This window comes from Coenobita brevimanus, chromosome 33 (assembly GCF_032717465.1).
Source record: "Coenobita brevimanus isolate Jiangsu-jjx chromosome 33, ASM3271746v2, whole genome shotgun sequence".
Lineage (NCBI taxonomy): Eukaryota > Metazoa > Arthropoda > Malacostraca > Decapoda > Coenobitidae > Coenobita > Coenobita brevimanus.
In genome coordinates this window covers 41617203-41644140 of record NC_136986.1, presented here as the reverse complement: position 1 = coordinate 41644140, position 26938 = coordinate 41617203, and the positions used below count along the sequence as shown (strand labels likewise).

Below are 26938 nucleotides of genomic sequence, written 5' to 3'. Positions count from 1 at the left end.
GAGCAAATGGCGTTGATGCGGTAGCTCAAACAAATTCCATATTCCCCGCCCGTACCGTCGCTGCCATTATCCGTCTGAGGAACGCCTTGGTGAGTAGGGATGATGAGGGATCTTTGGGGTATATGGGATAACGGATTAAGATGAAGGGTGGATGGTAATAAAAGGGAATGGATGTTGAAGCGGGTCGGCAGTTTGACAGATCGAGTAGGGGTGTATGAGGATCAGCTGATGGCTTATTTTCCTCCGTAGCTACCTTATTCTCAACTATAATCCCTTCAGACATAATTATAGAGCTTCCTGTTGAGCTCTAGTTGGCTGGGGACCTATCATGGGTGCTTAGTCACTCGTAGTTTCCCCTAACCCTTCCAGTAATTTCCCTGTTATTTCCTCTATAACCACCGTATTCCCCACGATAATCCCGTCAAAGGTAAATTATAGGTAGCCCTGTTAAGCTCTAGTTGGCAATGGACGTAACATGGCTGCCTTGTCACTGATGCATAATTCTCTCCTGTATCCTTGTATGCCAGCATTTCCCCTGTAATTTCTGTAATTTTCCAGTAATTACCCGTCCAGTTTGTTATTACGGCTGGCCTTGCTGTTCGTATGTGTTGGTTGTCTTACTGGATCTCTTTTGGTCAGTAAGGTCTGTATGGTCAAAATTAGGTGTTGATTGGTGGGATGAGTCATGTGCTGTGGAGGGGCACTTCATTTCACTTAAACAGGGCTGAGTTTTTTTTTTTTTTTTAAGAGTTTTTCATCCTTTTTCAGTCTGTTTCTCTTTTAATTGAATGATGAAATAAGGCAGTACTGCAGCCCTGCATCCATTCCTTAGCACTTTTTTGTGACTAGCACTAATTTCTTGTTATATCTCAGCTTTCAAGATGGAGAGACCGCAGTTTTATGCCACGTTAAAGTGAATGGAGTTAAGTTATAGACAAGAAAATTTCAATTTTTCATGTTGGAATTAGTTTATTTTAGGACTTATTTTGAGTGTTATTATTTTTAGATAGCTTTCTTGTATATGCTGAGAAAAGTGGGGGATAAAAAAAAATGGAAAGAAGAAAAGTAAGAATTTTATTTAGTGCAGAAGCTAACCTAACAAGCTAACTCTCAAGCAAACCCAACCTAACCCCTCCTAACCCTTATCTGGTCTGACCTAACAAGACGTGACCCAACCCAGCCCAATGCATCTTCTCAAAACCCAATCTAACCTAACCATATAGTTTACATTGCCATGCTGTGGTGGTTTTCCTTCCTGTTGAGGAGTGATGACTGTCTTGGTGGGTGTGGTGCTAGTGGAGTGTGTGTGATTTTGAGTCATAGTATGAGCGAATGTGTGCTGGATAATTATAGGAGATAAGGTCAGCGTTTGGAGATTATATATACCTCATTATATGATATAGGAGGCATGATTGTATGTAATAAATGATATACAAGGCTTTATAGCACCTCTTCTTAGTGATTGATTTTGCATATTACACCAACGTTCTTTGATAGATAGCCACCAGCATTCTTTGACTGATTGATTGATAGATAGACACCAACATTCTTCTGTATATCATTTTAATATTAACATTACATGAGTATATTAAGATGTAATATGCACTGATAACCAAGGAGGAGTGTTTATAGTCTCCAAACCTGCTTATTACTCTAGGTGTGTGTTGGTTTGAGTGAGTCATGATGTAGGTGGGTGTGTGCTGGACAAATACGAGTATAAGAGATAGCCTGGTGATCAGAGATTGTAGTTAATGATGTAGATATATTTTAGGAGATGGGGGAAATTGTTGAAATACCGGTACTCACAAACTATGAAAATGATATTATTTTTATATATATACACATTTTAACATTATATATACAGCACCAGTAGTTTTTAATTATGCATAGTAATGTTAGTAGTTTGCATTTAACTTTGTAAATGAGAGGGTATGTTCCAAGTACAGTACCAGTAATTGCTATCCATCTATCTATTGCCAGACACCATAATCCTGTAAGGGGTGGCCATTGACTTTGAGTTATTTGTTTTACAGGGAGGGGCACTAACCCTCTACCAACCCACTTGTTGACACGTACGGAACATATATGGTTTGGTTATGTGGTTACCACCCAGCGTTGTAAATGGTTTATTGGATTGCAGGAAACCATTTGGCTTGTCACTCAGTGTAAAGCCACCTGTAAAGGAAAGAAAAGCGATAAGAAGTGAGAGGAAAGATGGGAGAAATAGGAAGTGAGGAGGGCAGGCACAGAAAAAAATGATAAAGGCTAAGAAAGAAGTAGGCAGCACCACATCAAATGAGTGGATGATGGTTGCTACCATCTACGGTACCACTAGTAATTGCTAATAATAAAAACAGTTGATCTTCTGTTTTTCGAAAGTGCCAGCCATCTTTTAATGAAAGATTACTGGGCAAAAAACTACTATAAGAGGCATCAGTGTTTTGGAGGGATTAAGCTCAGACTAAGGTAGATTTATTAGCTCCATCATGGTGTTGTGGCAGATTTGTTTAAATTTATTGACTCGTTAATTTGGGACTGTATTGTCGTTGTTTAAAAAAATTCTTAACACCTCTTCCCAAGTGATTTATTTTGCTCATTACTCCTTACACTCCTCTCCTGTGTTGTTTAAATCATTCAAATATCAGTATACTTGACATAGATTACATAGAAATGTATATTAACCAGCCATATTAAAAAATAAATCACCAAGGAAGAGATGTTTGGGGCTTCTTTAATTGACAAGAATACGGACCTTGGTCATAAAGGTTAAAATTCAAGGGGTGGTCGGAGTTTATTGTTTACATAATGCTGTTCAGGGATGGGTAACTGGTCAGTCACCTTTGATGTCTGCTGAGTAGCCCAACCCGATTCCCTTATGCTTTTGATTGGCCAATAAAGATTGGATGGGGGATAGCTGGATGGATTGGTACTGTAGTGGTTACCGTAGTTGTGCTGTCTTTTTATTCTACTGTACGGTACTTCTTTTACACTAAGTCGACCAAGATTTTCATCCTTTTTATCATATTTCATGTAACTCATTCGCAGAAAAAGACAGTGCTGTGATTTTGCATCATTTCCATAGCACTTCCTTATGACTAGTAGCATTTTTTAGTGTTAATATTGTTACAGCTCAGTGTTCAAAATGGAGACATGCCAGTTTTAGGCCAAGTTAGAGTAGAAGCAGTATACAGTAGTACCAGGTTTACCTGCCTAGGTTGCTACCTGGTAACTGAAATTTTGAATTACCCATTGCGACCCCTATCAGTTATGCATTACTCATTCCCCATGCTAGTCTGCCCTCTACAAACCAGGTGGCATCACTAACCTCATACAGTACGGTACTCAAGTTCATACAGGCAAAGCTAAGAAGAATCCATTCTCACTTAAAGTCAGGGATGTGTGCTGGCTGCTGTTACTTTAAGTGAAACTGCTTTAAGGGACATAATCTGAGTTCCTGATTAAAGGGATTAAACTCACAAAAGCTTTCTCATCCCCCACCCTCAAAAGCAGCCTTGTACTTTGTCATGAACATCTATATGTAAGGAAATAGGCATATTCTTATTTTGCCTAACTCTGAACACGTTTTAAGTGAAAAACAGTTAAATGAAAGCAACTGTACTTTACTGTGCATTGCTGTATACAAACAGAGTATTTTTAGCCTTAGTAAAGATTGGCAACATGGTCGTTAGGTTGATGTAATACCAGTATGCATTAGAATAAATGTTTGGGTAGAGTTACTCAAGAAAAAATGAGAGCTAGGCCAGCATAAAAAAGGGCTTGGTCATTGATAAACGTGAAAAAATGTTTATTTGTAATATTTCAGAATAACAGCCACCATGCCAGCTGTACGAGGAGATGGAATGCGAGGCCTGGCGGTCTTCATTTCCGACATAAGAAATTGTAAGTAAATAATGTCTGTCTGTTTATTTATGTATTGCCAGATACCTTAATCATGTAATGGTTGGCCCATAAACACGTTGCCTCCATGTCACCAGCACCTCTGGCATTTGGTTTCCCTCCCTGCAACTCACACCCCTCTCTCTTGTATAACCGTCCACTCCATCCTTCTATCTTGTCCTTGGTCTTCCCCTCCTCCTCTCCCATTCCACCTCACTGACGTCACTCTTCTAGTCAGTCTCTTATTCACCATTCTCTCTCTACATCATCAAACCATCTCAGAGTATTTCTCTTAACTGTCTCATCCACATCACCACAATGATCCACTACTTCCTCATTTGTGTGTCAGTACCACGTATTAATAATGGTTTGAAGGAATTATGAACACAGGTTATAGTGTATCCCATACAGTTTTATTTTCAAATGTCTTTTTTAATCTGGTGTTTTATCTTATAGCATGTTGATTTTTTTTTTATACCTGATTGTGTTTCATAGGTTACCAGACAACATCTTGCAGGTTTGTACTATAGTATTGACACCACTTTTCATCATCATCACTAGTCCTTTTTGGAAACCACCATAATATGAAATTTGTCTGGGCTTCTTTGCAAATACATTTCATATATTTTCAGTGACTCATCTTCCTTTTCTCTAACAGTGGGTGCTACAGTACCTGGTAAGTCAGTGTTTCATTCATCCACACCACACACAGTCATCCCCAACCAATGTTATCCTGAACCTTGTTGTACTCGAGTTTCGTTCCCCAGCCAACCCCACGTCTTTTTTCTGTTTGTTTTTTCTCTCTCTCTCTCTCTCTCTCTCTCTCTTTTTTTTTTTTTTTTTTTTTTTTTTTTTTTTTTTTTTTTTTTTTTTTTTTTTTTTTTTTTTTTGCCTCAGCCTGGTGATGTCAAAGAAGCCTACAAAGTGAATCTTAGGCTGATCTCACTGCCTGCCTGCCTTGCATAAGCCAGGATTATACAGTGTACTTTTTGTGTTTTTATTATTATTATGGTATTACTGTATTATTATTACCGGTAGTTGTTGTGGTGATGGTGGTGGTAGTAGCTGTTATCATTTATTTATTTCATGTATGATACCGGTATTTATTTTCCAGGGCATACTGTTTGGTAGTTTTTTTTTTTTTTAGGATCTCATGTCACTCCATCTTTTAAATGGGACATTGGGCTGAGATGATGATGATGATGATCAGTTTATTTTATTTGACTTTCAGTTGAGAAGTAGGGACGAGAAGATGATGATGACGATGATGATGATGATGATGACAGTGATGATTATTTTATTTACATCACAGGTAAGAGCAAGGAAGCAGAGATAAAGCGCATCAACAAGGAACTGGCCAACATCCGCTCTAAATTCAAGGGAGACAAGACGTTGGATGGGTACCAGAAGAAGAAGTATGTATGTAAGCTGCTGTTCATCTTCCTCCTCGGCCATGACATTGATTTTGGCCATATGGAGGCTGTTAACCTTCTCTCCTCCAACAAGTACACGGAGAAGCAGATTGTGAGTGTTGAGTTCTGTCTGTCTATTTATCTATCCATCTGTCTATCTGTCTAATATGTGGAGAAGCAGATTATGAGTTTTGGAGTACCAGTATCTATCAGTTAAGGAGACTAATTGAGTTTTTTTTATCTATATATCTATCTGTATTACATGGAGAAGCAAATTTTGAGCATTGTTTTCCATCTATCTGTCTATCTATCTAATACTTGGAGAAGCAGATTATGAGTTTTGGAGTATGTATCAGTGAAGGAGACAAATTGAGTGTTGTTTTTATCTATCAGTCTGTCTGTGTTACATGGAGAAGCAGATTGTGAGTTTTTTTATCTATCTATTACAGACATTGTGCTTTCTCTATCTGTCTATATTACATGGAGAGGCAGGTTGTGTTTTGAGTTGTATGTATGTATCTATCTATCTAAAACATGGAGAAGCATTGTGAGTTGTTTTATCTATCTGCTGTATCTATTTATATCCAGACTCCTAAAGTCTTGAGGGGTTAGTGACAGACAAATTGCCTCCATGTCAACACCCCATCCTAGGTCTCCTCCCCTCGCCCTCTCCACCTCACTACACACACTCTCCTTGTCTGTTTTTGTGCAGTCTTTTATTTTGTCTGTTTATTTATTTATTTATTTTATGCCATTTTCTTTGAGGTAGAGCCTAGAATATTGAAGGCTCAATGAGTGCTTTTTTTTTTCCTTTTATATATGGTAAAAAAAATTGAATGCATGGAAAAATAATGGCTCATTCCAAAAAAAAGAAAGAAAGCATTGAACAAAAGGAAGCCATTTCAATACACTGCTTTTTCCATTTCTAGATCCTGCCAACTTTATTTGCAAGTATGGGTAAAAAAATAGGATTAGAGTGATGAAGTTTTAGGTGAAGTTATAGCTTGATAATTCAAAATAAATGAGACAAAGTAATGTATGTATAAACTGTATATATAATGTACTGGTATATATGCAGTATAGCCAATATATTTCCTAAAGATTCTTGGGGACAGGTAGTGTATAGTTAGGAAATTGGAAGTTCTGTCTATCTATCTATTGCCAGATGCCATAGTCCTATGAGGAGTGGCCATAAACAAATCACCTCCATGTTGCCCTGTCCCCTGCCATTTCACTGCCCTGCCCTCATCTCAAACCCCCCTCTCTCATATACCTCTCCACTCCATCCTTCCACCTCATCCTTGGCCTCCCCCTCCCTCCCTATAGGAAGTTGCTGTGGGTATATTAAAAAAAAATTTGTGATAAGGTGCACTGTTCAACCATCTTGCCCATGTTCATTGTTTCTCAGGGTTACTATAACTGTTTCCACCCAGCACTGCCTTTTCTTCAAATAGGCTTCGTTTTTTGCAGTGTTACAGTCTTATAGCAGTTGCTTGAACCCCCCATGCTATGATATATCCTTCCAGAGCTAAATACAGTGGTTTGTGTGTGTATATTCTTACCTAATTGTTCTTGCCTAATTGTATCTTTACCGGAATGAGTCAAGCTCGTATTGTCCCATGTAGTAAACCATATTTATCATACATCTCCTTAAATTTATGAATAGTTTTGACACACACTATTTCACTCGGTAGTGCGTTCCACTGATCAATTGCCCTATTTGAGAAACTGAATTCCCTTACATCTTTATTGCCTCCCTTTTTATGTAGTTTTTTGCACTGTCCTCTTGCTTATGCTTCCCCATAGGTTATATATTCATTTATGTCTATTTTCTCTTTCCCTGTGTGTGTGTGTGTGTGAGAGTGTGAGTGTGTGTGTGTTTCCAGTGACTGTTGGGAATTAATAAGATAGTTTTGTGTGTGTGTGTGTGTGTTTTTCCAATGACTGTTGGGAATTAATAAGGTAGTTTTGTGTGTGTGTGTGTGTGTGTGTGTGTGTGTGTTTCCAGTGACTGTTGGGAATTAATAATATAGTTTTGTTTCCTCGTCCTTCTGCCTGTGGGTGACTTTACACTCCCTCTTCTGTCTTTCTTTCCTTCACTCTTTCCTCTTCCTTCTGCCTGTGGGTGACTCTACACTGAGTGACAAGCCATATGGTTTCCTGTACACCAGGAGACCATTTACTATGCTGGGTGGTAACCATATACAGTAACCAAATTTTGGCACCTGGTGGTTTAGTTGGTAATTACAGCACTCCAATCGGATTGAGCCGGTAAAGGTTTATATCCAAGGGATGGTTGGGGTTGATTGCTCATGTAATGCCACTCAGGGATGAGTGAGGCTGGTCACTCTCATCTTAAATGTCGGGACGAACTGCCTAGCCGCGGGCTCCTACGCTCCTCATGGGGCAATGTAGGATTGGATGATGAATGAATGAATGTGTGTGTGTGTGTGTGTGTGTGTGTGTGTGAGTGTCAGGGTAGAAAAAGTATGTATATTTTTTTAGTGTTTTAGAATGTCGATGGAAAAATTATATATATGTATATATTGGTGTACCTTACCTTAGATGAAGACTAGATAGGGCAGTTGTTTAGTGGTTTATACCATATTGATTACTACTTGTTCTGTATGTTATCCTTTCTACAAAATTGGATATACAGATAGACTGATGGTGATAGCAGTGATGAAGGTATGGATAGGGTGGTGGGGATGATGATGATGATGATGATGATGATGATGATGGAGGTATGAAAGGATGACAGGGATGATGATGTTAATAGTGAAGGTGATGATGATGATGGAGATATGACAGGATGACAGGGATGATGATGATAATAGTAAAGGTGATGATGATGATGATGATGATGATGATGATGATGAAATTATTGGAGGTATTGAAAAGATGGTGGGGATGATGATGGTGATGTTAGGAAAGGATGGCAGGGATAATGGTTTAGATGGTGAAGGTGGTGGTGATGATGATGGTATTGGTGGAGGTATGGCAAGGATGGCAGGGACAATGATGATGATGATGATGAAGGTGATGATGATGATGATGATGAAAATGATGACTCTTCTCTCCACAGGGGTACTTGTTCATCTCAGTGCTGGTGAACACAAACAGTGACCTCATAAAACTGATAGTACAGAGCATCAAGAACGACCTCAGCTCCCGCAACCCTGTGCACGTCAACCTTGCTCTCCAGTGTATAGCCAACATCGGGTCCAAGGAGATGGCGGATGCGTTTGGCAATGATATCCCCAAACTTCTGGTATCTGGGTAAGCATTACTTTATGTACACAGGTTTCTAGTTTGTTGCAAGGCTCTGTATATACTGTTTTTCTGCCTACCTGTCTGTCTGTCCCTGTCTGTCTGTCTAGTGGTTCGTTGCAGCAGGGGTGGTTGCTTGCCTGCAGTTGATGGGTTTGCTTGACCAGACAGAATGAGGTTGATCAGCAGTGGCAACAAACAGTGAAGACCATGATGATTTGTATTTACATTTCCCAACAGTGAAACAATGGACGTGGTGAAGCAGTCCGCGGCCCTTTGCCTGCTTCGTCTGTTCCGCACCACACAGGAGATCATCCCAGGTGGAGAGTGGACTTCACGCATCATCCACCTCCTCAATGACCAGCATATGGGGGTGGTCACGGCCGCCTGCTCGCTCATTGAGGCCCTCGTCAAGAAGAATCCTGATGAGTACAAGGGCTGCGTCTCCCTCGCTGTCTCACGGCTTTCAAGGGTGAGTGTTGAGGTGGTGGTAGTAGAAATGGTGGTGGTGGTGGTGGTGGTAGTAGGAGGAGGAGGAGGAGGAGGAGGAGGAATGGTGGTGGTGGTTGTGGTGATGGCAGTTGTGCTGGTAATAGTAGTAGTAATCGTCCCAGGTTTATCTGAAATTTGAACCCATTGGACTGCAGGCTGAAGTTACCCTCATCCTGCAGCTACCATCCTCCATTCAGAGGCCAGGGAGGGAGTTGAGGGATGTTTGTGTATAACTGAGCAGAGGAGTGGCTTAGTTATGTTGTTGCCATGAAGTAGTGAAAGGTAATTGTTATATTGTAGTATAGTTTTGGAAATTAATGAAGATATGTATGACCTTTTATCCTTTCCCTTTTGGTTTTACATATAGTGGTGGTGAGGTACACAGACTTACAGGACTGGAATTGATGATAGTGTGGATTTAATGTTGGTGTGCCTGATCCCTCACCCCATCTTTAGTAGGGAGAAAAAAATTATGATGATGGTGTGATTTGCTTGTGATGATAACAGGATGATGATGATGGTGGTAATAACAGGATGATGTGGTGTTGATAACTGATGATTTGATGGTGATGACAGGATGATGAGAGTGATGGTATTGATGACAGTGACGATGATAATAATAATTGTGATTCATCGCTTTCCTTTAACAGATAGTAACAGCAAGCTACACCGACCTGCAGGACTACACCTACTACTTTGTGCCGGCCCCATGGCTCTCGGTGAAGCTGCTACGCCTCCTCCAGCACTACCCCCCACCCGAGGACCCAGGGGTGAGGGGCAGACTCAACGAATGCCTCGACACTATCCTAAACAAGGCACAAGAACCACCGAAGTCTAAAAAGGTGGGGGGTTTTATCTTGATGGGCATAATCTATCGGTCTGTCTGTCTGTGTGGCTGTAATGGTGTTTAAAAATTGTGTTGTGTTGTGTGTGTGTGTGTGTGTGTGTGTGTGTGCTGTTGGTTAGTTTTCCCTTGGCTTTTTCTTCGTTTTACTTTCAGGACTGTCTCATTTTACCTGTAGATGGAAAAAAAAGGGGAGGATGATGATGATAGCAGTAATAATAATAACAATAATAATAATAGTAATAATAATGATAATATGATGACGATGATGTAAACAATAGTGATACTATAATAATGATTTGATTAATAAACAGCATCATAAAATCAGTTGCATTAATGACATGATTGTCCAGTACAGTATAGCCTAATGTACCAATGAATGTATATAATCTTGATACTTGATGCATTGAAACTCATTCACTCCATAATTAACAAGAGTATTTATGACTTTTGAGTTGAACCAAATTATTATTTTCAGAGAGATCATATATAAGGTTGACCATATATAACACCACTTCCACTGCAACAGGTTATGTTGTGTTTTGTGGGGACGGCTCAGTGTTATCAGTATCTACCCTGTGTTATTTATTCATTTCTATCTCCCAGACCCACTCCAGCAGAGTGACCCCTCCCCGCAACACGAATATCACCAGAAGTATTATCACTCTTTTTATCCATCTACCGTATCTATCTATCTATAGCCCGACGCCCTAATCCTGCAAAGGGTGGCTGTAGACAAAACACCTCCAAGTCGCTCTGTTACCCACCATTTGACTGCCCCCTCCAATTCACTCCTCCCTTCCTCTTATACCTCTCAACTCCATCCCTCCACTCTCATCCTCAGTCTTTCCCTCCATCTCCCTCCCTCTATTTCACTTACTTACACCCTCATAGTCAGTCTTTCATTCTCCATTCTCTCCACATGTCCAAACTATTTCAGGCCTTATTTTTTGTTTCAGGTTCAACACTCGAATGCCAAGAATGCAGTCCTGTTTGAAGCCATTAGTATTATTATTCACTCTGACAGGTGAGTGAGGACGTATATGAGCTGTGTTTTCTTAGGCTTGGGAAATCTTATGGTGATTTATTTTGCGTATTGTACACTCAGTTGAAAAAGGATCGCACCCCCTAGGCTTGACCAGTGTGAAAATAAGCTCGTTCTGGACACGTATGATTCTGTTTACCTGGTGTGTATATAAGCTGTGTTTTCTTAGGCTTGGGAAATTTTATGGTGATTAATTTTGCATATTGTACAGTCAGTCAGAAAAGGATCGCACCTCCTAGGCTCGACGAATTTGAAAATAAGTGCGTTCTGCACATGTATGATTATGTTTATCTGGTGCGTATATGAGCTGTGTTTTCTTAGGCGTGGGAAATTTTATGGTGATTTGTTTTGCATATTGTACACTCAGTCAAAGAAGGATTGCACTTCCTATGCTTAACAAATGTGAAAATGAGTGAGTTCTTCAGACACAGCATTTTTTTGTTACCTGGTGTCTGAAAAAAAATATAGCTCCCAGTATGTATAGTTTTTTGTGATTTTGAGTCTTATTAATTTCCAAGAACAGTATCAACACATGGTCACAGTTGCCCCTGACAGCACAATGCCTCATCCATGTTTAAGACTGATAGGTGAGGTAAAGGGGCCAGTACTCTTTTTGGGTGAGTGTACCATAATTTCTAGGGGTGGCATGGGTTTATTGGTTATGTTTGTGCCACTAAGAGGTGATTGCTTAAGTCACTGGCATCATAAATATCTGGACTGAGTAACCTAGCCCCAGGTCCCCACATGCCTGGTGAGAACAATGCTGGATTGGATGATGACTGTCGGGTACATTATTGTGAAGCTGCAGAACGTGGTGAATGTTTTTGGCGTATCAGATAGAGCCAGGATTCCGGGGGCTTGAATGGTGAGCGAATGGAAACCTGGCCCATTGGATTGGGCAAATTTGGGCCGTGTGGGCATTGCTGCTCCTCATTCTGCCCAAGGATGGGAAAGGAGGTCCGAATGATGATGATGATGATGACAATAAGAGTGTGACAAGCAAAGGATATACAGGTCCTCTCCTACTTACGAATGGTCGACGTGCAAATTTTTGCACTTAGTTTACAATATTTTCCTGATAGTAAAAATAGTTTATAATGTTTCTTTGACTAAATACATTTTGAATTTATTTTTTTCAGTGCCTTTTGTGTTTAAAATGTTTGACACAGTAAATATTGAGTCTGACAGTGAATAGCTATAGTGTATGATCATTAATATATTTTTTTAAATCTAAGCTTTTTCTGGATTTTATCCTTTTGCAACTTATTTCTCGTAGCCCAGTGACAAGCAATACTGCAAATCAGCATCTTTTCCATTGCACTTCTTTATGACCAGTTTCATATTCTAATTTTAATCCCTTGTTACAGCTCAGCTTCCAAGATGGAGAAGTGATGATAGGTCAGGTTAAAGTCTGTCTATCTATCTATTGCCAGACACCTTAATCCTGTAAGGGATGGCCACAAACAAATCGTCTCCATATCGCCCTGTTCCCCCCCATTTTAGAGTGAAAGGGGTCAAGTTAAAGTCTATCTATCTCTCTATTGCCAAACACCTTAATCCCGTAAGGGGTGGCCACACACAATCTCCTCCATGTCGCCCTGTCCCCTGCCATTTTAAAGTGAAAGGAGCATTAAGTTCTGAAGTGATGTAGGTCAAGTTAAAGTGAAAGGAGCGTTAAAGTTCCGAAGTGATAAGGGGTAACCACAAACAAATCGCCTCCATGTCGCCCTGTCCCCCGCCATTTTAAAGTGAAAGGAGCAGTGAAGTTCTGAAGTGATATAGGGCAAGATAAAGTGAAAGGAGCATTTAAGTTCTGAAGTGAACCTAAATATATATTCCAGCGAGCCGAACCTGCTTGTCCGAGCCTGTAACCAGCTGGGCCAGTTCTTGTCGCACCGTGAGACCAACCTGCGCTACCTGGCCCTCGAAACCATGTGTCTGCTGGCCACCTCGGAGTTCTCCCACGAGGCCGTCAAGAAACACCAAGAAACCGTTATCAATGCACTCAAGGTAATCTCTCTGTCAATCTATCTATCCATCTGTCTATCTACCTGTCTATCTATCTATCCATCTATTTTTTGCCAGACGCCTTAATCCCGTAAGGGGTGGCCATAAACAAATCGCCTCCTTGTCGTCCCGTCCCCCGCCATTTCACAGCCTTGGTCCCAGCTCACACACCTGTCTCTCATATACCTCTCCACTCCATCCCTCCATCTCATCCTTGGCCTCCCCTGCCCTCTCCCCCCCCTCCACATCACTCACATACACTCTCATTGTCAGTCTCTCACTCTCCATCCTCTTCACATGTAACTATTAAAAAAAATACTGTTAGCAACCATGTCAGTCCTCTCAAGGTGAAGTTCCTTATAATTAATGTGGTCTTTATGAATTCTCTATTAAGCATCTGTACACTTAGGAATGATACAGTATTATTGTAGGGAAGGAACACTACTATGGTGTATATTATTATGTGACTTTAATCAACAGGGTGCCATTGAGCTGCACAGTACACTTTATGGGAGTGTTTGCAGTATATATAATGTCTATCTAAATCTATCTAAAGCCCAACGCCCTAATCCTGCAAAGGGTGGCTGCAGACAAAACGCCTCCAAGTCGCTCTGCCACCCACCATTTGACTGCCCTCCTCCCAACTGACTCCCCTGTTCTTTATATACCTCTCAACTTTTCCTTCATAGTAGTTGAAATGATACAGCTTTAGGGTTAAGTAAGCATGTGAATACTGTAGCTACATGTATTTCCTGTATATACTGTAGCTGCGTATATTTAAATGTAGAGTCTCGGTGATTAAATTGAGAACTAGGTGTTGAATGGAGTGTCATGTGCGTGTTGTGTATATCAGTGATTTAATAGGTCATTCCTCCATGATGTTGCCAGGGATGTAGTGATTGCCCAAAACTTTAATTATTTGGACTGCGTTAGCAAATGAACGTGTGTGTGTGTGTGTGTGGATGAGTAAATTGGGAGTGTGTTGTCCTGTCTCGGCTACCTCCCTTTCTCTGGGGGAGGCAGGCTAGGTATACCTGTATAGATAGATAGCATTAGCCATGCCTTGGACTTTCTACCCCCCAGGCCCAATAGGGACACCCTAACATGGGATTATATGCTATAATCACCTTCCTTCATTGCACGTTTATTTGCAGACTGAGCGAGATGTGAGCGTGCGGCAGAGGGCGGTGGACCTGCTGTACGCCATGTGTGACAGGAGTAACGCCGAGGAGATTGTCCAAGAGATGCTCAACTACTTAGAAACAGCAGACTACTCTATCAGGGAGGAGATGGTAAGCGATAATGTGATGACAGCTACTCCCTTCACTCTGATGACTAAAGATACGTGCAGTTGATTAAGCCTGTGAGATAGAGTTAGGATTCCAGGGGCTTGAACGGTGAGTGTGTGGCCCATTTCACCAGGTATGCTGTTGATTTGTTTCCCAATTCCCTTTCCTTGCTCTCTAGACCTTACCTTATCCCAGCCATAGGAGGGAAACAAAGTTGGAATGATGATGGTGGTGATGATGATGATGGTGGTGGTGGTGGTGATAAAGGTGATGATGATGATGATGGTGGTGGTGGTGGTGATAAAGGTGATGATGATGATGATGATGATGATGATAATGGTGGTGATGATGATGATGATGATAATGGTGATGATGATGATGATGATGGTGATGATATTGGTGATGATGGAGATGACAATAATGATGATGATGGTGGTGATAAAGGTGATGATGATGATGGTGGTGGTGGTGGTGGTGATAAAGGTGGTGGTGATGATGATGATGATATTGGTGATAAAGGTGGTGATGATGATAATGGTGATAAAGGTGATGATGATGATGATGATGATGATGGTGATGATAATGGTGATGATGATGATAATGGTGATGATGATGATAATGGTGATGATGATGATGGTGATGATGGAGATGACGATAATGATGATGGTGGTGGTGATAAAGGTGATGATGATGAGGACAGTGATGATGACCAAGACCATATTTTACACAGGTGCTGAAGGTGGCCATCTTGGCAGAGAAGTACGCGCAGGACTACACCTGGTACGTTGATGTCATTTTGAATCTCATCCGCATCGCCGGTGACTACGTGTCGGAGGAGGTCTGGTACCGTGTCATTCAGATCGTCGTCAACAGGGAAGACGTTCAGGGATACGCTGCTAAAACGGTCTTTGAGGTAAGGACTTATCTTGAAGGCTGGTATGCAAGGGAGTATAATGGGGTTATGATTTTAGCTGTTGTCTTTATCTTAATTTTTTTTTTTTTTTTTTTTTTTTTTTTTTTTAATGCAAGGAAGAAAGAACCAAAGGCCAGGAGCCCACAAACCATTCCTTCCAAGAAAAAAAACAAAAACAATACAAAGGAGGGCCAAATTCAAGATCTGTTCATATTGAGATGCCTGGACACACTGCATTTGAAAGACTGGAGATCATAGGAAGTAGGAAATACAGACAGAGGGAGACAGTTCTATCTGTCTATAGCCGTCTTCATCTCTCTATCTATAGCCAGGTGCCTTAATTCTATAAAGGGTGGTCACAAACAGATTGCCTCCATGTCGTCCTCTCCCCTGACATTTTGCTGCCCTCCCCGCAATTTTCACCTCCTTCTCATAGACCTCCCCACTCCATCCCTCCATCTCATCCTCAGTCTCCCTCCCTCTCCCCTCTTTCACCTCAGTATTCTTTATTGTCATACCAGTAAATCACATCTCCCGAAAAGGTACAGGTGCATGTGGGTAATGGGAACTGCAGGTTTATTCCATTTAACTGATTCATTGGCTTGTACAGTTTTTTTCTATCATGAGCATTATTCGTCGAGCAGCCATACACTTACTCAAACTTGGCCTAAAATTGACATCTGTATAGTTTGAGTGCTGAAGTATAGCAATATGTTAACACTAGAACACAGCGTTTGTCATGAAGTGCTATGGAAAGGATGTAGGACCACAGTATTACCTTATTCTATCACTGCCTGCATTAAATAAGCTTCAAAAGAAAAATGTGGGCTAAGTTAATGTGAAAGATCTATAGTACTGCTAGAATGAATACTTACGCCCTTGATCATTCATGATTACCAATGTACAATATTCTTGTAAGTTATCACGCTGTCTATATCATCATGGTAGATTATGAAGCTGTACAGGATATAGTCATAGCTACTCCTTAAAACAGTGAATGCAGAGGTGTAAACATCTATCTATCTGTATAGCCTGACGCCCTAATCCCGCAAAGGGTGGCCACAGACAAAACACCTCCAAGTCGTTCTGTCACCCACCATTTGACTGCCCTCCCCCCAGCTCACTCACCCTTCCCTCATATACATACCCCAAATACCCCCAATTTTTAAGGTAATTTATGAAACACTTGTAATTTTACGTGTGATCACCAAACAGCCCACAGTACAGATTGTAGTCAGAAGTGATACAGAAAAGTCACCTATTCTATCATCACATTCATCACAAACTAAAAAGCTGGGACACATCAACAGCCTCAAATTCTCTGTTTCAATAAAATGGCCTATAGTTGTACGGAAATGGTTTAGTTGTTTTCTGCTGGTGTCGTTTGCAGGCACTCCAAGCCCCAGCGTGCCATGAAAATATGGTCAAAGTGGGCGGTTATATCTTGGGTGAATTTGGCAACCTGATCGCCGGTGACTCCAGATCTGCTCCTGCTGTCCAATTCCAGCTTTTACACTCCAAGGTTAGTGTGCTGTGTAGTGTTCTTTAGTGTACAGTAAGTTCATCTTGGTAAGCCTTAGTGCCAGTATTTATTATTTATTTTTGTATTTGTGGAGTACCGTACTGTATTTATTTAACAGAGTCACTGAAGCCTGAAAGTGCTAACCTAACTTAACATGATGTAACCCTAGCTGACCCAACCTAATCTAATCTATACAAACCAAACCTAACCTAACTTTTTTTTTTTTTTTTTTTTTTTTTTTTTTTTTTTCAGTATCACCTTTGTTCAGCTGCAACACGTGCTCTCCTGCTCACCACGTATATAAAGTTCATCAACCTGTTCCCTGAGATCAAGTCACAAATTCAGGATGTACTCAGATCGAACTCCAACTTACGTTCCTCGGATGCTGAACTCCAACAGAGAGCATCAGAATACCTCCACCTCTCCATCACAACCACCACTGATGTTCTGGTATGATCATCTATCTATCTATCTGTCTATCTATTGCCAGACGCCTTAATCCCATGAGGTATGGCCACAAACAAATCACCTCCATGTTGTCCTGTCCCCTGCCATTTCACTGCCCTGCTCCCAGCTCACACCTCCCTCTCTCATATACCTCTCCACTCGTACAGTCATAAGTATATATATTACATTAAGGGTTGCAGATAATGACTTTTTAAAATTAAGAGAAGATGTGCTTTTGCTATTAAAGTGCGTTATGGACGTATTGAGCATTGTATCATATCATTTATAAAGGATCCAACATGCTTGCATGCGCCAGCCTCGGTCACCTAATGTGAATGAGTGTCTGGTTTATGGCACTAGCAATGCTGTTGATAGTTCTCTCTCTCTTCCATGCTTTCACTCCTTATTTTCTGGACCCTAGCTCACCCCATCTTAAGGTGGGAAAATTAGTTAGGATGGTGATGATGATGATGATAACTTCATATATCATTTCAAGATGTAGGCTAGTTATGCTCTCCTCATATTGCACAGGCAACAGTATTGGAGGAGATGCCTCCATTTACGGAGAAGGAGTCTTCCATCCTGGCGGTGCTGAAGAAGAAGAGTGGCCGCATGTCAGCCCAGGAGGCCCAGCGGGAGGCTCGCACCCAGGCCAGGGAGAACAGCACACAGCCCGCAGCAGACAAGGCCCAGCACGCACAGGTATACTTACACTTCAAGGCCCAGCATGCACAGGTATACTTACACTTCAAGACAAGGCTAAGCATACACAGGTATACTTACACTTCAAGGCCCAGCATGCACAGGTATACTTACACTTCAAGACAAGGCTAAGCATACATAGGTATACTTACACTTCAAGGCTGAGCACACACAGGTATACTTACACTTCACAACAAGGCTTAGCACACACAGGTATACTTACACTTCAAGGCTGGTCATGTGCGTGTACACGAGACTGGTGAGATGATTTAAGGGATGTGTACCTGGGAGGTGCATTAGAAAAGCAGAAATTTGAAGTATGGATGAAAGAAAGGGAAAGGCCATGCAGTGTACAGTAATATGGTTGTGATTCATGACTTTTTGAATAACGTAATTTCAGTGTTACTATAGTTTAGGCACTGAACTACATTTTTGGCTGTATAGTTTAAGTACTTGGAATAGCCAGTATTATAAGGTATTGTGTGCCAAGTTCCAGTGCAGTGTAGTGTATAAAGACAGGTTATATTCAAAGAGATTTTATGTAGCAAGGCATATGCGATTTCAATATAATTAAAGAAGGGTCCTGTAATTTTGTACTCATGTATTTCTTTAATTTTTCAGCTAAACAACTCAACGTCTGCAGACTTGTTGGGTTTGTCAACACCACCAGCAACACAAAACAACACACAGAGCAACACAGGCAAGTCCTTATTCATCCTTCCAGTTGTCTCTTGCTTAATGTGCATGGAAAACACGAACATTTTAGGGAATAAGGGTTGGAGTGATGACGACAATGATAGTGTTGAATGCTGATCTAAGACTATCTGTGGAGTAACGTTGATTGAGCCTAATTAGTCTATCTATCTATCTATTGCCAGACGCCATAATCCCTTAAGGGGTGGCCACAAACAAATCACCTCCATGTCGCCATAATTAGTACACAGAAAATGGAGGTTAGACTTTTTTTTTGTTTGTTTATTTGTTTAGACTTTTTGTTTGTTTGTTTATTTGTTTTATTCCCACAGGATCCCTACACAGAATATCCCCCTAAAAATAATTTGAGGTGGTCCATGGAGGAAGTATGAAAGCCCCATGTGATGAAAATTCATTATTATATCCTTTATTATCTTAGTTTCAAATTTGACCTGTCTCATATTACAGTAAACTTTCAGTTATCTGGTATAATTCAGCCAAGCCCTACGCCGGTTAAAGCAGAACGCCGGATGTAGCGTAGTACCCCCTGTTGTCCCAATATTCAGCGTGGAACCGGATATTGCATTACTGTCCATCTTGAACCTCAGTCCTAAAAACTTTCCCATGAGTAAAAGTTGAAAATTTAGCATAATAAATAAGATAATGATACAGTACAGTAACGCAGCGCCGTGTGGTTTGTGTATGAATGTTTATAATGATGTATAGGTATGGTGGTGAATGTGGTGTGTGTATTAATGTTTATAATGATGTATGATGGTGAATGTGGTGTATGTATTAATGTTTATAATGATACATAGGTGTGTTGGTTGACGTTTTGGGTGACCTATATGGGGGCTCCACCACCACCCATAATGGCACCACAACACCTTCCACAATCTCCACCGCAGCCGCCACAGACAACATCAAGAAGTAGGTTCCTCTCAGTTAAATTTAGTCTCATGTCTCCTTGTTGTGGCTCCAGGCATATCAGGACATGAACTCAGTGGACTGCAGGCTGAATTTGCCCTTCTCCTGCAGTCCACCAAGTTTTCCTGAGGATAGTGAAAGGGAGATAAGGGATGTTTGCATAATCAAGCAGTGGAGCAGGTTGTATTGAGCCACTGCACGAAGGCATCACTCTTTCGTCTACCTATCTCTATCTTTCTATATGTCTATCTGTCTGTCTATCTATCTATCTGGCCAGAGATTCCTGAATGCTGTAAGGGTTGGCCACAGACAAATCATCTTCATGTAACCCTGTCCAGTACCATTTGACTGCCCTCTCTCCAACTAACATATATATCTCTGCGTTCCTTCCTCCATCTTATCTGTGGTTTCCCCCTTTCTCTTTCCCCTTCTTCCTCTCCCTCCTCCTCCTCCCCATCCCCCTCTTTCTCCCCCACCTCCCTCTCCCCTTTCCCCCTCTCCCTGTACCTGTGCATTTCCCTCCCCCTCTCCTTCTCTCCGTCTACCTTCAGATTTGTATATAAAAACAGTTACAGTGACGATGATGATAATAATAATAATAATAATAATAATAACAATAATTTCATACACTGAGACACAAATTTATTATATATTCCTCCTCTTTTTTTTTTTTCAGATTTGTATGTAAAAACAATGGTGTCTTATACGAGAACGACATTATACAGATAGGCATAAAATCTGAATTCCGGCAAAACCTGGGCAGGATAGGAGTGTTCTATGGCAACAAGACCTCCATGCCACTCCAGGTGAGGCTGTATTGTCTGCAGGACTTGTTGAAATATGCCTTTTTTTTTGCCATCTAGTATTGGATTTAAATTTGAACTTGTTAAACTAAAGAATCAACAGCAGAGAAAGACTAAACTATTCACCAGATCTTTTTGACTATAGAACACATAGACAGTCATGCCATCCCTCTGTCACATGTACACACAGGCCTTAAATGTACACAGAGATATCGATAACAACTGAACATTAAGAATTAAGATCAGAGAATGACTATAAACTATTCACAAGATCTTTATGATCATAGTACACACAGACAGTCATGCCATCCCTCTATCACATGTACACACAGGCCTTAAATGTACACAGAGATATCAATAACAACCCTCCACCATGCCCACACAGGGGTTCATGCCGACAGTAAGTGTGGCTGTGGGGCAGCAGGGGAAGGTAACGGTGCAGGTGAAGCCAGTGGAGCCCTCTATTGAAGCAGGGGCTCAGGTTCAGCAGCTTGTCAACTGTGAATGTATAGAGGACTTCTCAGGTAAGGCTGTCTGGTGCAGTAATGGCCCGGACACACTTGCCCCCGAACATGCGATTGTCAAGAGGAAACTAGGCTCAGGGGTCCGTCCAACATTCGGACTCGAATATTGAAGCAGCTCTAACCCGGTGCTTCGTTTTATTGTCGATCACATGTTCGGGGCAAGTGTGTCCGAGCCCTAAGGCAGACTTCTGCAAGATTCATTGATTGGTTTGTTCATCTAATCTTGACAACGTAACACTGATCACTGCCATGTGTCTTGTTTACTTCCAGTGAATTCCAAGCTTTACTTTATTGCATTACCAAATGAATCAAATACTGTTAAGCAGCAACGACTTTATTTCCATGCTCGCTATCCTAGTCCTTGTCACTGTCTTTGGTGTGCCAACAATGTACCACCCTTAACTGTTATGGATCATGGTAGTTATCTTCGAATTTGAAAAGGAATTAAATATTTCTGTCTTACTGTTCTGGTTATTTTGGTGGTGGAGAGAGATACTTTCACATAGTGACGCTGATATAATGGGTCCACTGCCTGGTTATGTAAACATCCAACAACCCTCCCAGTCCCAGTCCCTCTAAAGGAGGATGGTGGACTGCAAAAGAAGACCAGCTTCAGCTTGCAGTCCATCAGGGTCACATGTAGATGAACCTGGGGCCACAACAAGTAATACCTGTGCTCTTTGGTCACCAGGACTACCAGATCTGTCAGTGAGTTTCACGTATGGAAATGTGCCTCAGCGCCTGGCCCTCCACCTGCCCCTCTCCTGCAACAAGTTCTTTGAGCCCACAGACATGAACGGCGAGTCATTCTTCAGTCGCTGGAAGAACCTTAGCGCGTGAGTACCAGTGACTCTTTGTTTCATTATAATGGCTTCTGGTTGCGTGTCAGTCTTGTCCACTTAATGATGGCTCCTCACGCTGCTCGATCTCCAGCAGCCTCTCTGTTCAGTCCCTTATTCGTGAGTTTGCACTGTATGACCCTGTACCAAGTCTTTCGGTTTGCCTCTCGTAACTTGACTTTCAACATTCTAAGGTTGCAAGAGGCAGACTGAAAAAGGCTTGGGATGAGGGCATGCAGTGTGACCTCCTGTTAAGCTGTTTTACTATTTGCTTTTCATATTTCTTTCTTTGTTAGGGAGTGACTAGCTTAATAGGTTTAGTTAGTTGGTCTTTAAGTGAACTTAGTACATATTTTAATTTTTTTTTTTATCTTTTTTCTAAGCTTATATTAACTTCTGGTGTCTTTTTTTTTTTTTTATGCATAGTAGTCTTTTCATTTTTTTTTTTTAATGCATATGTTAAATTTGTCTCTTTTTAAAAAATCTTGTGTCTTTTCATGCATACAGTATTTTAATTTCTTGTGTTTCTTTTTTTTCATAATTTGGTATTTGGTATTGAGTGCTTAGGTTTACTGTATAGTGGATATTCTGTGAAGCTAATCCCTTTGATATTATAATGTAGTAATGATTCTATTCTTGCTATTTCCTACCCCATTTTGTAGGAAGATGGGCGATGATGATGATGGTGATGATGATGATTGATGTTGATGATGATGAGATTGTTAGCATGTTGAGATTCTTGTATTTTAATCCTATACTTTTTTTTCTGAAGATAAATTGTGAAAAATGTACTGAATTGTTGCATCTAGCGAGCAAAATTGGCGCATATTTTAGTTTCGTTTGTTACTTGTTTATAATACACTTTTATATAGTGTAATTAGCTGTATTAAGTTTGTAGTTTGTACGTGAAGGTAAGTGTCATTTTCTGTCTCGGTTTTTTTCTTCTTGTTATTTTTACTGTTGCCTTTGTTGTTAGTTGTTGTGTTTCTTTTATATATCATTCTCTGTCCATTGAGTTGTTAGTAAGGTATTGGTTGTAGGGAGAAGAGTAATGAAGTTAAACACCATTGTCTTTTTTACTTCCTCTTGTTAGCTTAGTATATATATCTTAAGAAGTATATCAGTTAGTGTTTGATGAAATGATAGCTGTAAGGCAATATTTTTATTTTTATTTTTTTTTTTTTTATTTTTTTTTTTTTAAGGAACAGTTTGCAGGCTCCTAGCCTTTGGTTCCTTCTTCCTTGTTAAAAAAAAAAGAAAAAAGAAAAAGTTGTTAGTTTTTTAGAATGAATGGACCTGACCCCAGTTACTGGACACTTTAGTTCTACGTTTATGCTTGTCAGCTTTTATTTTTGGATCCTTTCCACCTTTTTATTTGTGGTCAGTCACTGCTTCACTATCAACGCAAAATAAAACTCGTAAACAAGCCACTATGCCCACACAGCAGTGCAACCTCCCACGCCACAACTCACTCACCTCTTGCACAACACCATCACAGTAAGGACATTTCAGTACTGTATAACCCCAACGAAAGATTTGTTAAGGCAAGGAAGAAGGAACCTAAGGCCAGAAGTCTGCAAGATTGTTCCCTCCAAGAAAAAACAAAAACAACATAACAGAGAGCCAAATGCAAGATATATTTAGGTATACCAGGTTGATGATGGGTTTACTACGGTTCACAGGGTTTACTTGCAAATTAGCCAGGGATTACAGTAGCGGTAGTAAGCTGTATGATGCCATTGTTATAGTGTTAAAATAGTTAGTGTACAGGAGTAGTAATAATTACATAGTATGTAGTGATATGTACTCCTTTAGTAGAGATGATAAGTGTCCCATGCTATCTATCTGTGAATCTATAGTCAGGCTGCATAATTCCGTAAGGGGTGGCCACAGACTAATCGCCTCTATGCTGCCCTGTCCCCTGCCATTTCGTTGCCCTCCCCCCTGCTCACACACCCCTCTCTCATACCTCTCCACTCCCCTGCTGCCTGTCCCCTGCCATTTTGCTGCCTTCCCTCCAGCTTACAACCCCCTCTCTCATATACCTCTCAACTCCCTTACTGTCGATCACACCGCCCTCTCTCATATACCTCTCCACTTCCCTACTGCTGGTCACATCAGGCCGAGTCAGGAGGCCCAGAAGATCTTTAAATCAACGAGTGCAATGGAGAACGCGGCCATCAAGACGAAGTTGCTAGGGTTTGGCATGCAGCTGTTGGAAGGCATTGACCCCAATCCAGATAACTTTGTGTGCGCGGCCATCATACACACACGCACACAGCAGATTGGGTGTCTTCTGCGCTTGGAGCCAAACCGTCAGGCTCAGGTACGTGCGGAGGTTGTGATTGTGGGGGAGATTTTGATTTTCAGATATATTAGCTTTATATTTGTGTTAGAGAGAGAGAGAGAGAGAGAGAGAGAGTGCATTGGTTTATCCTGGGAGAGAGAGAGAGAGAGAAAGTCAGTGAGTGCATTGGTAACATCCTTTACAATAGAGGTAGGAATATTTCTTTATAATTTTTTTACTTGTATTGTCATATGAACATTTGCAGATGTAGTGACTAATTTATTTAAAAAAAAAAAAAAAATGCAGTCTAACATGATTTACTTTAGAGGAAGGAATAAGTTATGGAATAAATTCATTTAAGACTATTTATATATTTATTTTTTTACTTATTATGACCATTTGTATTCACATTTACATATGTATCAATTAATTAATCATGAAAACAAAAACTGAAATTGCCATGATAACATCAGTTGTATTAGACAAGGGAATAAGTTCATGTCAGACTTAATCTACAGTATTTATTTATTTATGTTCGCTCTCATCTTACCTAGCCCCGGGCACCTACTCTCCACATGGGGTAATGTAGGATTGGATGATGGATGGATGGATTTATTTATTTATTTATTTATTTATTTACTGTATTTCCATTTATTATATCATTGCCTTTCTTGTTTATATTTACAGATGTATCGGCTAACAATTCGGGCCAGTAAAGAGTCGACAGCGCACATCCTGGCGGAATTGCTAGCCGAGCAGTTTTAACCCCGCCCCATCACACCCCACACTCTGCTGTCCTTCATCTTGACTCTCCTCTTGCAGTAATGTTTGGGATTTTTGACTCTTTGACAGTAGGTGCTTTGACATTTGCCTCATGCTGAAATTCAACACAAATTTTCAAAGTATGGGAGTTTTTTACTTTGACATTTGCCGACAAAAACTTTCATAGTTTAGGCAATTTGACTTTGACATTTGCCTCATGCTGAAATTCAACATAAATATCTAAAGTTTAGGAAATTCGACTTTGACATTTCAACACAAATTTTCAGAGTTTAGGAATTTTGACTTCGACATTTGCCCCATGCTGAATTTCCATGCAGAAAAATTCAAAGTTTGGAATTTTTGACCTGACATTTGCCATATGCTGAAATTCCACACAAATTTTCAAAGTTTAGGAATTTTGACTTTGACATCTGCCTGATGCTGAAATTCCCCCCACACACACACAAAAATCAAAGTTTGTGCAAAAATTCAAAGTTTGGGAATTTTTACTTTGACATTTGCATAATGCTGAAGTTTCACACACACAGAAGTTCAAAGTTAGACATTTTTGACTTTGACATTTGCTGGATGCTGAATTTCCACACAAAAATTCAAAGTTTGGGAATTTTGACTAAGGTGCTTTGACGTTTGCCCGTTGCTAAAATTTCGCACACATTCAAAGTTTGGGTATTTTTGACTGACGTTTGGTGGATGCCGAAATTCCACAAATATAGAAAAAATCAAAGTCTGAGAATTTTTACTTTGACAGAGGATGCTTTGACATTGCCAGATGCTGAAATTCTATGGGAAAAAAAAAAATAGATAAATTAAATTACAGGAATTTTGATTTTTGACTGTGACTGGTTTGATTTTTGAAGGATGCTGACATTCCATGCAAAAATTTAACGTTTTTGAAAGTTTTGATTTGGACTGGGGATAGGTGCTAAAAAAAAATCTTAACTCTCCTGATGCATTTTTTTTTAATTTTCATTATTATTATTATTATTATTATTATTATTATTATTATTATTGTAGGAGGTGGATTGACTTTGTCAGTTTTTGAAATTCCAGACATTGATATTTAAAGTTCAATAATAGTTTAGGAATTTTGCCTTTGATGGCAGTGGTTTTTAGACTCCATCATGGATAAATTTGAAACAGAAATATAAAGTGAGAGTCAGCATCTAGATTTTGAAAGAAGATTGTGAGAAAAATATCCATGACATTTTGACTAGTACTATTTTGGGAGTTCGACAAAAGTATGAGAATCCAGGATAGTTAAATTTCATGCAAGAGATTTAAAATTTTGATGACTATTTTAGGATTCTCAGGGGGAGGGGGGAGTCGTGTGTGGAAATTTTGACTATGATAATTGTGGCTTCAGATCCCAGGATGATGAAATTCCATGTTGAAATATATAGTTTAGTTGTAGTTTTAAATTCTAAGATGGTGAAATTAATAGAAAAAAAATCATGACAGTCTTTTGAAAATTACTCTCTGACAGTGGTTTGTGATTCCAGGATAATAGAGTTCTGAACAAAATTATCTAGTTTATTATTAGTTATGAAATTACAGGATGATCAAGGTCCATATATATAAAGATAAATCATGACTCTCAGTGTTGGCAATTTTGACTCTTACAGAAATGATGATGATGGTGATGACGATGATGATGATGGAAATGTTTGAAAATTTGAAAGATAAATATCCATGGGAAAAAAAAAAAACTCAGTGTTGGCAGTTTTAACTTTGAAAAAAAAAAAAAAAAAAAAAAAAAAGTGATGAGGATGGTAGTGATGATGGTGGAAATGTTTGAAAATTAGAGAAAGATAAAAAAAACATTAAAAAAAAAAAAAAATGGCTCCTGGTGTTGACATTTCTAACTTTGAGAAAAAAAAATGATGGGGATGGTAGTGATGATAATGGTGATGATGGTGATGATGATGATGATGATGGTGATGATGGAAATGTTGAGAAATTCCAGTATGATAAAAATCCATGGAAAAATAAAAAAAAGTTGGGTGTCATATTTCTCTATCTAGTGTTCGTTTTGTACATTAGCGTGTTCAGGAAGGTGTTCATCTCTCTCTCTCTCTGTTGGTGGTTTTATTTAGCTTTACTGAGACCCACCTCACCCCATATAGAGGTGGAAAATTAGTGGTGATGGTGATGATGATAATGATGAAAAAGGTCAGTGCTGATAATGATGATGATGATGATGAAGAAGGTCTGAGTGATGATAATTAGGATGATGGTGTATGTG

At 40.0% G+C, this 26938-nt stretch overlaps 1 protein-coding gene across 1 annotated transcript; it reads left to right on the top strand.

The window, feature by feature from the left end:
* Positions 1-26554, top strand: AP-2alpha (adaptor protein complex 2, subunit alpha). The gene is made up of 21 exons (XM_080269282.1): positions 1-89; positions 3824-3900; positions 5210-5421; positions 8395-8588; positions 8820-9051; positions 9722-9913; positions 10875-10942; positions 12802-12970; positions 14122-14259; positions 14987-15169; positions 16560-16691; positions 16944-17141; positions 17670-17840; positions 18462-18540; positions 19352-19463; positions 20137-20266; positions 20649-20787; positions 21479-21623; positions 23748-23952; positions 24601-24734; positions 26319-26554. The coding sequence occupies exons 2-20, from the start codon at positions 3837-3839 to the stop codon at positions 24676-24678; spliced, it is 2841 nt and encodes a 946-aa protein (XP_080125408.1). The 5' UTR covers positions 1-89; positions 3824-3836; the 3' UTR covers positions 24679-24734; positions 26319-26554.
* Positions 26555-26938: the final 384 nt, after the last annotated feature.